The sequence below is a fragment of the Phoenix dactylifera genome, chromosome 8, assembly GCF_051530095.1.
Source record: "Phoenix dactylifera cultivar Ajwa chromosome 8, Ajwa_hap1_PhDact_Kaust_v1.1, whole genome shotgun sequence".
NCBI lineage: Eukaryota > Viridiplantae > Streptophyta > Magnoliopsida > Arecales > Arecaceae > Phoenix > Phoenix dactylifera.
Window position 1 is genome coordinate 322,735 of NC_143197.1, and position 14,668 is coordinate 337,402.

The 14,668-nt window shown below is 38.2% G+C and overlaps 1 protein-coding gene across 1 annotated transcript; it reads left to right on the forward strand.

Annotated features, from left to right (window-relative positions):
• The first annotated feature begins 1,023 nt into the window (after positions 1 to 1,023).
• Positions 1,024 to 6,103, forward strand: LOC103722651 (ras-related protein Rab11C). Its single transcript, XM_008813285.5, has 3 exons — positions 1,024 to 1,256; positions 1,348 to 1,545; positions 5,300 to 6,103. Exons 2-3 carry the CDS (start codon positions 1,381 to 1,383, stop codon positions 5,783 to 5,785), a joined length of 651 nt encoding a protein of 216 aa, XP_008811507.1. The 5' UTR covers positions 1,024 to 1,256; positions 1,348 to 1,380; the 3' UTR covers positions 5,786 to 6,103.
• The last annotated feature ends 8,565 nt before the right edge of the window (positions 6,104 to 14,668 follow it).

Genomic DNA, 14,668 nt, shown 5'->3' on the forward strand with positions numbered 1-14,668 from the left:
AGCCGACCAGTAGCGCTTCCAGACCCCGTGTCCAGGCGTGGGGCATCCGGTCTCCAAATTTAATCGATGCCCGCGCGTTTCGAACCTGAAACCACTTAGTTGGAATCAAACGCCCCGTTCCAACTGGGCAGGCATCCCTAAGTAGTTGTTTGTGCAATAATTTGTTTTTCAATTTTGAATAATTGACCTGACTAGTATACAACTAGTGCAATGTGCAAGGTACAATTTTTTCTTAATTTTCCAATTGTATTTAAATATAATACAAAATAGATAACAAAAATTGAATAAAATGTAATGGATATAACAACCTAATTATTTCTACAATAAATATTTTTGATGTTAATATTATAATATACCATCACTATACAAAATTCTAATAATATATATATACACACACATTGATATAGTGAAATAATATATTATTATAAAATAATAAAATCATGATCTATAACACACACATATATATATATATATATATATATATATATATATATATATATATAAGAAATGGAAAAAATATTGTATTTAAAGTCTATTTAAATGTAGTATAAAAGAGTCAACAATGATTGTACTTTCACTTTTAATAAAATTATGATCATAAAAAATTAATAAAAATTAATAAACTGTTATTGTAATCTAATAGTGACATTTAACAAGTTGATAAGTTTTTTTATTAATGAAAGAGCTTTATTAATAATTTTGTTAATACGAAGAGTTTGCTTCATTTTATATATATATAGATATATATTAGGTGGCGGTAGCTCCGGTGGTTACCAAGTTGCTATCGATGATATCCGAGCACCACCGCCAAGGGGAGGAGAATCATCTAAACAACTGTCGGTGTAGGGCCGGATCCACCAAACGACATCAAGTCGGGCTAACATCCTACGGTAAAGCGATGGACACCTCACGCGACCAAAATCACCCGTGCGACGTGGACGGCAGATCCTGGTGCTCGCATTACGAATTGTATGCGTGCTCTGTTTTGGACCTGCCTTCTTCCTCCCCCTCTACTCGAGGAATAAACGTGGGCGCGGACCGACACCTCCAAGCGGCCAGCGAAAATATTCAAATTATTTTTTTATACGAATAAAAAATAATAATGGGGGATATTGGAGGCGCATAAAATGTTGATGGGGTTCCATTTCTCGCCATTGACCTCTGGGACTTTGCTCCGCAGTCCTCTCTCTCCTCGCCCCTGAAACCCATCGAATTCCAGGCTTTCTCCGCGTTTCTTCGATCGGATCTCACAGCGGGTAGGGTTTTCTCCAGGCCGATCCTGATCCTATTCAATCCAGTCTTCTCCATCAACTTCGGATTCAGATCTTGATTGTTTTTTTTTTCCAGATCGGAGGGTAGAGGGGAGAAGGAGCGGCAGAGATGGCGCACAGAGTGGATCACGAGTACGATTACCTCTTCAAGATCGTCCTGATCGGTGATTCCGGCGTCGGCAAATCGAACATCCTCTCGAGATTCACCAGAAACGAGTTTTGCTTGGAATCCAAATCCACCATCGGCGTCGAATTCGCCACCAGGACTCTTCAGGTCAGCTGCTTCCGTTCTGGCCTTCTCCGTCCTGTGCCCTCGTTCGTTCTCCCAATCCTTCCGTTTTCATCTGCTCTGCTCCGTTTTAATCGGAGGAACAAGCATTACCACGAATTTGATTTCGAAATAGCTTTCACCACGAATAGTATATTCATATCTTGCTGCTTTGATCTCATAAATGTGGTATATAATGAAGGGGAAAACGAATTTAAGCCTTTAAATTGTCGTCAATTGACCTTGTAATCTGCTTTCAGAACCTAATACTATATTTTACTCTGAGTCATGGTTCGTTACTATATCAAGAATGTAAGGAGTGGCTGCAAAACATTAAAGATTGCGATCTACCTTAATCCGGCAATCCCACCACACTAGAACCTCAGTTAGCATTGTTTTCCGAGGGTCACAAAGCACTTCTTGGAGGGCCAGAAGCTCGATGTTTGATAAAAGTTTTGAAACAACTTAATTGCTCCTCTAAAAGCTAATGAGGTTTACTAGGAAAAGCCTCCAGTTTAGAGCCTTTGGGCAAAAGCTCTACATGAGATGCGTGGGGAAGTTGTTTTCCTTTAGATGAGAAACCTAGGTTTGAGTCCCAGTAACAAGATTTATAATAAATTAATTCAAAATAACCTATAAATTAACAATACTTTATAATAATAATTTTTAATAGTATAATATAATAATGTTATAAAATTACACTATATTTATAGTATTATAATAATATTATATTACTATCATCCTTATTATTATATTATAACAATCATATAATAATGTTATAAAATATCATTATATTTTATAATAAATATAAAAATCTATTTTTGATTATATTTTGTAGATTTAATATTAAAATAAATAATCATGAATAAGAATAATTTTATCGTAAACTTTGATAATACAAACAATTTGACAATTGGCGTCCTTTATCATCATCTCTTGATACTAGAAACATTTTTCCAATTTGGTTACCCAACTGTAGCACTTCAGAAGTATAGCTATTAAACAGTTAATAACTTTTTATTAAAAGCTTTGTCGAACCACTGAGGTGGTAGCCTAGTGGGAGTGTGGCCTTACTTCCAACCAAGTGGTTCCGAGTTCGAAACGCACGGGCGTCGATTAAATTGTGGAGACCGAATGCTCCCTGCTCGAACACGGGGTCTGGAAGGGCATATTGCTCTGCTGGTAGCCTCGGTGGTGCTAGGTGTGACGTACTCACACGTGGTATTCGTGCCGGAGCCTAGAGGGGTAACCGAGCCGGGCCCACGGGTGGGGAGGGTATGAGGAAAACCGGCCGGGGTGCCCAATATACGGTCATTTTTGCCCGCATCGAACATTCTCCTGGTGGGGTGGGGGTCCAGTGGGGCTGCTACGCGGGGGTGGGTTTGTCCCTTCCTCCCCCCTTCCCCTTTTGTTTAGCAAAAAAAAAAAAAAGAAAAAAAGCTTTGCCGATGAAAGTTCTATTGCCTAAAGCGATACGAACAAAAGCTCTACTACCTAGACCTATGCCAAATGGGGCTTAAGTTACTTTGCTGATGAAAGTTCTATTGCCTAAACCTTTACAAACAAAACTTCTACCACCTAGACCAATGCCAAATGGGGCTTAAGTTACTTACCCATTCCCAACCAACACCCTTGCCACCCTTTTTTGAAGAAACATATAGAGTTTTATTAAACTTCTGATAGAGGGAACTCACCCAGTGGGATTAATTTCAAGGAGAAACTAAAATGGATTTCATTTACCTCTTTGTTGATGCCATTTTGGATGGATTGAAGCAGATTTATGATTATTTGGACAAGAATAGGAGGTTAAGGTACATCACCATTCTAGTACTACTCTTACGCTAGCATGCTTAACTATTGAGCTTAAGATACATCAAGCTTAACTTTTCTTAGAAAATTAGAGATCAAACAACAGAAAATTAGAGATCAAATGCTACCTTATAATTACAGACTAAATGCTAGCGTCTACTTCCAACCCATTAGTGCTTAATCAAATAGTTCCATATACATATTTGTCCTTTAAATAATGCCTTAGAAAAGGGGGAAAAAGGCTTGTGAATGTTTATGAAAAACATGCAAACCGTAGAGACATTTTTTTCTATTTCTTCTGGGCATGTATTGGTAGTTGATTGTTTGCATGACTGAAAAATCCTTGTCAGGGGGTAAGATGCTGTGAGGTAAAATTCGTAATACGTATAAACTGATGATCTGGTGTTCACAAACCAGCTAAATAGGCGACCAACTTCTGTGCCTGAATTGAAGATATAACTATGAAATTTTCATCCATGCTAGCAAATTTGAGTTAAATTTCTTAAATGATTGTAGAAGTAGTTTAGCTTGTGTAGCTTCTTTTATTATTTTTCCTTTATATTCATATTCTTTCTCTCACTTTTCTCTGCTTTTTATTTTATTTTTTTATTATATTTTCTTTGTTTTTTAAGGTAAGCTCTAACATTCTAATTGCAATAGGTCCAAAGAATTTACCGTTATAAATTGTTTCTGACATTTATATAATGCAAAACTTGTTTCTATTAATAACAAATTGCCGATGTCATAACAATGATATTAAGTCTTTCATGGAAGTTGATTGCTCTATAGTTAGTTTACTTTGAGATCAATATTGAGAAGAGGAATACTGCTCAATGGAGAGAGTCCAGGCATACAAAGTAAGTGTGCAGAAATGAGAATAATGAGGTGGATGTGTGCTGAATCTATAGGGAGAGGAAGGGGCAGATAAGGATATGGGTAAGAGCTGGGTCAAGAGAGGACATATTGGTGGAGATTGAGAAGTATGGTTTTGTGACTTGAGTATGACCTGGTAAACAAAGGTTCTCATGAATTGTTCGAAGAAAAAGGATGTTAAGGCGAAGAAAAATCTATCACTTTTGTTTAGTCTATCAGTTTTTTAAAGTTGACTTTCTTTTTGTGTGTACTGATGATTAATTAATTACTAGATTTGTATCGATTGCACTTCTGCTGCTTGATATTGTTTTAAAGTTGTCTCACGAACTTATTGGGGGTTTCTGTTTTGAGTGATCTTCAGTTGGTGTCTGTTGGGTTGTTTACCTATTGTTGCATGACATCAAGGTGAAAACCCAACCCTGTGATTGTTAGTATCATGTATTTATGTACTAGAATGACATTTGCAGTTACATTCTGTATTGCTATAGTTCACGGTGCAGCTGTTTGCTTGTCAATTTTGCAAATGCAAGGTGCTCCATCCAAGAAGCTATTATTCTCCTGGATGGAGATAGTACTAAATACAACCATGTGGAGACAGAAATGCATTTTAGATTGGTGAAACATTGAACAGTAATTATTTGCTTAATCTCTATATTGGCCCTTGCTCATTATATGGCATACTCTCCTTATATAATGATGCATCAGTTCAGTACTAACCATCATTCAAAAAACCCTCTTTTTTTTGATGAATAACCATTGTTTTGATTGTCTCTTTTGTATCAAGGCTCCATTTGAGGCTTATTCTCCTTATAGATGTTTATTTTTTTCCATTTGTTTTCCATTCAAGGAATGCCATTACGCACATCTCTTTATATGGAATGCATATTGTCTTGTGTTATTGTGTTTTGCTGCCTTTGCACTATGGATTGTTGATATTGGGGATTGGCAATCTAAATACTAAATTGTCTTTACATATCTGTCGTAGTGGTTGACTAAGACTTGTGCTGCATCTCTTGTTTTGCTATATCGATTCTGTTGTTAATGCTGTAAAATTTTGATTTTTATTTTTTTTAAGCAGATAGAGGGAAAGACAGTCAAAGCACAGATATGGGACACTGCTGGCCAGGAGAGGTACCGTGCCATCACCAGTGCATATTACAGAGGTGCAGTGGGAGCACTTCTAGTCTATGACATAACAAAGAGGCAGACTTTTGACAATGTCCAGAGGTGGCTTCGTGAACTCAGAGACCATGCAGACTCCAACATTGTCATTATGATGGCTGGTAACAAGTCTGACTTGAATCATCTAAGAGCAGTTTCAGAGGACGATGGCCAAATATTGGCTGAGAAGGAGGGGCTCTCCTTCCTTGAGACCTCAGCACTGGAAGCAATCAACATTGAGAAGGCATTCCAGACTATTTTGACAGAGATTTACCAAATAATAAGCAAGAAGGCACTTGCTGCTCAAGAGGCAGCAAGCACAGCTGGACCACCCATTCAAGGAACGACCATCAGTGTTGCTGATTCCTCTGGAAATGCAAAGAGAGCTTGCTGTTCCACTTAGGTGATTACCTTTCAGAAAGGAGCACTACAGACTTACAGAGATCTCAAACTATGTGTAGATTACTTCTCCAATTTTTTGTGTGCGATTCTAGGAGACTCTGAAGGTCGATTTCCTTTTTCAAATGAAAATTTTCAATCAAAAGATAGATGTGTTTGGTATAGGATGAGTCCTTTTGTGCTTTGCTTTTCAAGGCACTGAAGCTTGGTAGGGTAGACGATGCACGTAAAGAATTCGGTGCCCACTTTGTACTTTTGATTTGATTCTAACTAAAATGAAACCCCTTTTTGCATCTTCGGATGTGAATTTGTTGCTGATTAAGCTCTTTTCTTTTGGTTGGTCATTTACCATAGCAATTATTTTGTTTGAACCTTCGCGAAGTTTACCGAATGTGTTTGTGAAGAGGAATGCTAAATCATTAATTACACAATCATCATCTTGTTCTCTTTGATATACTAAAATGTCAAAATGCACGTGTAACATGCTGCTCATTTGATTTGAAAACAAAAGTTTGCGTGTGGTAGTAGAACATAGAACAAGGTGATTAGAATATGGATCAGATCCAGCATTCAAGTAATTTGATGCAATCGATCTACTGATGATCATGGAGAAATATACTCCTTGGATGTTTATGTTTACATGTAATATGCTGTTACTATTTTTCAATACAAGTGTGGCTTTTGACCCGGAATTTCTCCAAATTACAAAATTTTTTAATAAGGACTCATTTGATTCGGGGGAAAAAGAGGGGAGAAAATAGGGTCAACAGAAAAATGGAGAGATATCTTATGTTTGGTTGGAGTTTTCAAAGAAAAGAAATAAAAAAATATTTTTCAATAAAAATAAGATTGGCATATTTCATGGAAAGAAAAAGCTATGTAGGATATGAGAAAGTGCAATTCCTACTAACTGAAAATTAAGATTTTTTTTTTCCAAAAGTATCCTCAAGCTTTTAGATAGAATAAGATTAGGTCCTTTTTCTTATTAAGAGAATAACAGATATTTTATACATTTTTTTAAAAAAGTAGGTACTATAAGCCACTATAAAAATGTGTCATTTTTTCGTGATCAACCAAATAGTTTCTTCTTATCTGATGTGGTACTTTTTCTTCTGATATGTTATGCGGCTAGAATTGAACAAAGCTCAATAGTCTACTTTAGTGGGTGTGATTGTGAATCATGATCGAAGAAGAGTCACGCTGAAGTGGACAGCAAACTTGAAGTTGAGAAGACCAGCGTAAGGGCCAAAATCCAGCTCTTGGAGTGATGCCTTGATTTCTCATCAACACTCGGGACGTGAAAGCATATTAGAATTGAAGAGGGTTCTTTTTATAGTTCTGTTAGACAATGAAGGAAAATGTTTAGATATTTCTATAAAATTTAGCCAAAAATTTTATAGTATTTCTGCATTGGGCCACCTATTTGTAAGAGCTTGTAATAGGTTGGGCTTGGGCCGGCCTGGTCTGCTCTGAGAGCGGTCTAGACCGGCCATTTGGGCCGACCAACATGCGTCGGCATGTGCGACGAGGAGAGGACTCTCGGTAGGAGTTGTCTTGCTCCCTAAGTTTGTCACGGAAGAGAATTCTTAGGGCTTGTCGGACTCCAGTGAAAGTTCTAGGACTCGGTCTATAAAAGGCACCTCCCCTCTCCTCTCAAATCTCTTGCTCATGGATCCCAAACAATCCTCACCAGATTTCTTTTATTTTCCAAGTTCTATTTCTGAATCTCTTCTCCGATTATCACCAAGAAAGGCCACTAGAACCTCATTGCCCTAAGCCTTCTTCTCTTTCTTTCCCTAGTTTTAGAGTTGCTGGCACATTGATTTGAGCCGGCAAATTGTTGAAATTTGATTCGAAACAGAGGTGCCCTATTTTAGCTTCTTCTTCTGAGTTTTGCCGCCGCCAGCCACCGAATAGGCTGGGTTGTGCTGACCCTAGAGATCCCTATGATCATGTGGTTATCGGTTAGGGAGATAACCATGGTTCAAGCTGAGTTGATCGGTTCTTTGATGATGCTCTTTCTCTTTTCTTATCTTCTTCGCATCGGCCGAGCATCGTCGCCGGTGGTACTGCGGATGAAAGTAGCTATCATCAGAGCTCGACCACCTTGGGCCGCCACCCCCTTGATCCAAGAAGAAGAGGGTGAGATTGGGCTCTCTCCTATTTTGGAAAAGAAGAGAGCCCTCTCTCTTCTTTCTCTCACCTCTCTCTCTCTTAGTTTTCTCTTTCTCTATTTCTCTCTTCGTATGGTTCTATGGACCCACCAGAAGGGTCCTAGATGTTCTCATTGTAGACCTGGGTTGACCCCAGTAGAGCATTGTAAACTGGTGTCGCTGCGACCATCCATTGCGTTTATCTTACCCCGATCATTACTAACCACCGTTGGACTCTATCATCATAAATCTTTATAGTGTTACCTGTACCATAGTCTGATTCTTATTTTATGATTTGAATAACTTTATTGGCCAAAGTGGACCAACTCGGATCGTCGGACACGACTACCTAATAATCTAGGTCGGACGCTGCTACCCACTCAATCCCGTCATTCCTACACCCCAACTACTGTCATCTACTGTTGGACCCATAACTGTTAATTTCTAATCTATGACCTTCTTCTTGATTGGATATATATTTTTTGATTAGATGGATTGAGTTACACTATATTAACTAATTCAACCCAATGGGGCGTTATCATCTAGCCGATATCGTATATCTTCCTATACGAATCTATTTTCATGATCAACCCTAGTTTTGTATGGGGCTACAATCATCTGGATAGAAAGAAGCCCAACAAGATCTTGTACTTTAGTTTCTCTCTCTTTCTTTTTTTCTTAGTATTTTCTCTCTCTAGCTTGATCCGAAATTTTTTTGGTTAAAGGGACTTAGAGGATAGTTTCAGATTACTACATAATGGTGGACCTTTTAGTAGATCAGTAGAGAGTTCTGGATTGTCGGATATTTTAGATAATTTTTTATATTGATTTGGTTCTGTAGGAGAACAATCTTCTAGATAAGAGGACGTTGAGCAGGGTTTTGTACACCCCAATTCGTAGATCGTGGTGTAGGTAGGTGAAAAATCTGTCTGGATTGTCTGCTAAGAGGTAAGAATCCTTGTATACCGACCTGCATGATATAGATATTTTTGCAGCTATATATGTTTGATATGCTAATGATCTAGATAAGTAAGAAGCAAGAATGATTTTATGATGGTTTTGGTATTAAATTATATTTTGATCATGTATGCTTATGATTGATAGTATGATAGATGCATACATGAGTATAACTTACACTTGCATAATCGAACTAATGGATGTGGTGCTCTGGACTAACCATATTATATTGATTGCCCCATCACAGGCGAAAAACATGATCGTGGTTAGTTTAAAGCCGAAAATAAAAAGAAATTGATGTGTGGATGTGAAGTGGATTGAATGAACAAAGACTTTGGAAATGTAAAACTATAGCAAGCCCCATCAAAGGTTGGAAATATGAAATTATAGTAGGCCACATCACAGGTTGGAAATTTGAAACTATAACAGGCTATCACAGGCTAGAAATGTGAAACTATAGCAAGTCCCATTGTAGGCTGGAAATGTGAAATTATAGCAGGCCAATCACAAACTAGAAATGTGATACCATAGTAGGCCTCGTCACAAGCTGTAAATGTGATACTATAGCATACTTCATCACAAGCGGAAAATGTGACCAGAATTTGGTCTAAAGTCAAATAGATAATTAATCTGGATCAAGTTAAAAAGGAATGAAATGAAAAGGATTAAAAATATTATTAAAGATTTATGAGATATCATATGATATATCACTCTTTAGTGGCTAAATTTTTATTGATATTTGATGTATATATTTATACTGATTATTCAAGCATTTTTGATAGTCACTTTATGATTTCATGATGTGTGCAATAATTTCTTGTGGTTTTCAAACTTATACTATTATTGTGTTGGTATGAACGTATGGAGATTTTTACTGGGCTGTAAAGCTTACAACCCTTTTCTCTTTTTTTTTTTTTTTCAGAGATACAGATTGAATAGTATATGATTATAATTGAGATCGCATATGAAGGAGATGATTAGATAGAACATCACTGATGTTAGTTGGATGATCAAATTTTGTAATTGGACCAACTCTGTTATTTGGTATGAATTAAGGTCATTATTATACAATAATATTAAGATTGTAATAAATTTTCAGGTATAGTACAGTTTTTAGGAATTTGTCCTGAGGTGTGTGCGGCCGTGCCGCGTGCCTGGATCCGGATTTTGAGTTCATACAGTCTATATGAACTAAATACCATCCAGCTCATATCCTATGGAAAGAAGAACACGATGTTTCCGAGATTTGGACTAGATTTGGAAGGAATTCGAAAAAATACAAGATGGATGGGCCGCCGGGACTAATTTTTATAGAATTGTCAGTCTAAATTTATAGAAATTTTTAATCCTGCTGCACGATTACTGCCGGCTGTCATCCAACACGGCTGTGCATGGCAGCACTCTGGAAGGTGGTCCAAGGTGGCCCCTAGAGGGGCCCACCTCTCGCACGTCAAGATGCTCTTGCACGTCCATCCCATCACTTTTCTCACAAAAAGAGCTCGCCACAAGCCGCTGCCCTCGGCCCAACCGTCCAAGCCAAATCTAGGAGATGATACGGCGCTCTCTCCCGTCTTCTTCTTCCCCTGTCGTGGTACTTGCTTCCTCCCTTTCTGTCGTACGTTGATGGGTTTGGAGGCATTCCCTGTGTGCGCGCACCTCCAGATACAGCGGTTGGACTGGATACATTTCACCACCCCATCTCCCGGTCTGGACCTCTACCTCCAACCCAAGAGGCCCCGGCGATTGGCCGTGGCGGGCGGGCAAATGGAGCTGACGGGCTTCAAAGTCGTAGGTGATCATTTTGGCCGTTGCCACTACACGAGGTCAAAGTTGTCGTTACCTTCCTATCTTGCCCCCTTTGCTTCCAATTCCCACTTTTTTTTTGACAAAGGATGATAATGGCCTGTTTTTTCACACCCTACTACATAGCTCCGACATGCCGTGTGGCTAGTAGATTATGAGAAATTGACCTTGACCAACATGATATTGCAAAATTGGCCTAGGTTCAATGATGTTGCCAAAACATGCACCACCTAGCCATGAATTAACATCCATTAATTATTAATTCTAGTGCACACCCTAATGCTGCTATTCAATCCAAAGTTCTTGCTTGAATGACTTCTCCTGTAAAGACGGGACCGCCGTATAAAGGGTCCACGATAGATGATGGCATTGCTTCTTTTGAATGCTCCTATTAGTGGCGTTTATGTGGCTCACATTAAGCAAAAAAAAAGCAGACTAGCTAGCTAAAGGTGGGGAGGATTAGGCTACAGCGGTATAGCTTTCTAGGAGAGCAGTTGAGCTAGCAGATGGCTTTTTGAAATAACGACCGGTAAACTGACCCTAAGCAGTGGATTCCCCACTTGCACTTTGTTGCTACTCTCATTTATATATATATATACACGCACGGGTCTGTCATTTTGTTGATGGTTTTGTGTGTGTACGCGCGCGCTCTAGCTGTGTCTGGTCAGAAGTTGAAGAATGATTTCCTCCATTTGTTTATTTATGTCCGTGTTTGTGTGGAAGACAATGGTTTCTCGTAATGGCGCCTTGTGGCATTTATTTACTCCAAGTCAAAGAGGACTGAGTTTGGTAATTTGCTTTGCCCACTAAAAGGAGATAAGAAGCCGTTCCCTGTACGTTCACATGGAGCTCGGATGTGACGGTTTTTTGGTGGGCCAGGTTTGGTTGAAGTCTGCAATGTTACATCCATGCCCATCCTTGTGGTAATTCATGGCTATCATTTGAATCCACTTCAGCATCTAAATGCACGAAAAACTCATTGCTTCCATGAGCCAGCCCTTCGACCAGTCTACTAGAATTCAAAGAGGAAAAGCATGATATGGTCATGTTGCAACTTGCATATCATCATTGATTATTGCACTACATCATCGCCACTCTGGCCTTGGTGCAGTCAAATAGTTAATAACAGAGTGGGATCGCTTTTTGTTCTCTTTACCTAAAACCATTTATGTCTTAACATTTTGATGGTCTGAAGAGATTTTAATCCGATTGTTGAAAAATAAAAAAGAAACGAAGAGAATTGTATTTCTGCATGTCTATTACAATATACAGGAGCAACCTTTATATAGACTAGGAGACTGACGAAGTTTGGTAAGGCCGGCTAAATTTGGCACAATTAATCACAAATCAATCAAAGTAAAGTTTGATAAGACCGACTAAGTTTGGCATAATCAATCAATCAATGGATCTAATCAATCATATGATTTTAACACTGATAAAATTGTATCTGAAGAACCACATGATCTAGAATTGAAGCGATGGAAGCTAAATTCAGCTTCTGAAAAAAATTCGACGTCAACAAGGTTGATTTCAAGCTTGTTTCAGGCGAGCAGGAAGCAACCGATCAATTTGGCTACCTAGACCCGGTGATTGCATGTATGCTTCACCCATCTCATTAATGATAAAGCTGCATCTGTTCGTGTCACTCAAAACATGTAGATTCCTATAAAATCTAAGAATATATATAAGAACATGTCCGTTGAGGTGAATCCTCCTTTTTTCTGAGCTCGAAATACACGTGAACTGCATTGGCACTAACCCGGAGCTGCTTTCCATTGCGTGGAAAAGCAGTGCTGAGAGCAAATTAATCACTTGAGTGATACCACGCCACCAGCCTGATACTAACGTCACCAACGGCGACCCAACTTTTCCAGAGATAGGAACTCGATTCTCTCATTCTTTCCGACCGAATGAATCGGACTGAGAACTATGACGCGCTGTCACTCCTCCCGCCACAGGACCGCGCGTGAAGAGCCACGTACAAGGATGCAGAGAATTGCGTGGGTTCAGTGCCTGGGACCAAGCAGGGGATATTGGATATATATATTGGAGAAAGGTTTATCGAGAACTCGGAAGGATTAGCAAGCGGAAGTTAATTGTTTTCCATTCTTCCAGTAAAACCAAGTGATTTACTTTAAGCAAGTGCTTGAGAGCCACTTTGTCAACAAAGAGGCGCACTAAACGCCATCACATCACTTAGATCAATTGCGGGTGGAGTGCTTACGGTTACCGACAAGTGCCCACATGTATATCTTATTTGTGCTAGCTGTATATATATTTGAGCATATTATCCACATGCATGAGAAGTAATAGCAAGCACCGAGGAATTAATGATATATATCGATCGTGTCAAGTAAAGTGGTGCAATCTAATCCACTTGACATCCAACTTATGTCTCCCACCAGAGTTGTCGGCATTAATCATTGCTTGTCATGCAATTTGCGAGACTGATCTCATTTCGCAATAACTCTCCAATCCTAATGGCCGTGAACCTGCATCTGGACACAGCTGCTGTTTCTGACTCTCAAAATGAAATTGCTTCCCTGTTTTTCTGATGAAACGATTAGGCCAAGAAGCTAGCCTAATCACTTCCATTCCATAGGTGAAATTGTTAACTAATATTATGTGCCAACTTGGTTGGAGATATTAATCATCCATTTGTATGCACCAAATAATTTAAAAAATGAGAAAAGGACGCAAACCACTCAGAAAGATGGTGCAGATCTGGCAAATCATGGAGATGTTTTAGGCAGTCAGCTTAAGCATGCATACTGAATTTTTATTTTTGACAGAAGTAGAATTGCGGATAACAAGTAGGTTACTAGATTGTGCACGCTTCCAGGTGAAGGTTGAATGCTCCTGCCTTGAACCACAAAATACCGTCTTAACATTATGATCTTGCATCCGATACATGCCGATTAAAGAGGGGAGGATGTAGTTCACATAGTTTTGGCAGTTTTACCTATATGAATAATGAAGCTGTGGGTTTAGGTTTTTTTTCGGATAATAAATTTGTTTAATTATCACACACAACAATGACATCTACAAGATAGAGATTAATTGTACAACTTTTTTTATCCATCTTTCTTTCCTTGTAAGAGCTAGGGAGCAATATGGTTTCAATTAGTAACAATGGTGTGGTTTGTCAAACAAAAATGTGAAGTGGCCTTGTGGAAACCATTGATGCAAGGTTTTCATCTTGGTCGATTTTTATTAGAGTTGGACATTCACCAATATAATATAATTAATATCTCAGCCTTCACTGGTCGGCCAATATTTTCTTTAAAAATACTATATAGACCAATATAAAGTAATATGTCCCATGACACCATATAATATGATAGGATATATTACTTTATCATTTCCTGATTAAAATTTTTACCAATTTAAATCAATTTATCATATTTATTTATATAATATTTAAAATGGTAACATGTCCATATTACCAGCAATTAAGATCTTGTAATATCTTGATGTTTTTTTTTTTCTAATTTTCAATTAGATAGAGATGAATCAGGATCTTGGATCATCTTGATAAGACCTTGAAATTAATATCTTGATTTTTATTTTTTATTTTTAAATTTAGGCTAAGATATATCAATGTCTTGAAACATCTCGCACCATCCATCAAGATGGCTGAGGTATCAATTTCAAAAATCTTGCTCATATATATGTTGACGGAAATTATTGTCATAATTAACTATCAATCCTTTAATTGATGGCCATTTTGTATTGAATTTCTATTGATTCTAAATTTTAGTTACCTTCTTTTATTTCAATCGAGTACCGTTTAATATTTAATCTCTAAGGCTTTGCAATTATCTTCCAGGGCGAATCATATCCACACGTCACAACAAATAGGAAATACCTTTATATTTTATGTGGCTATAGCCTATGGGCTGGCTTTAGCGGAAGATAGCTGAACGATCGATATGCATGCCTTTTGAAAGTGGTCCAACGAGACCTGCCTCTTT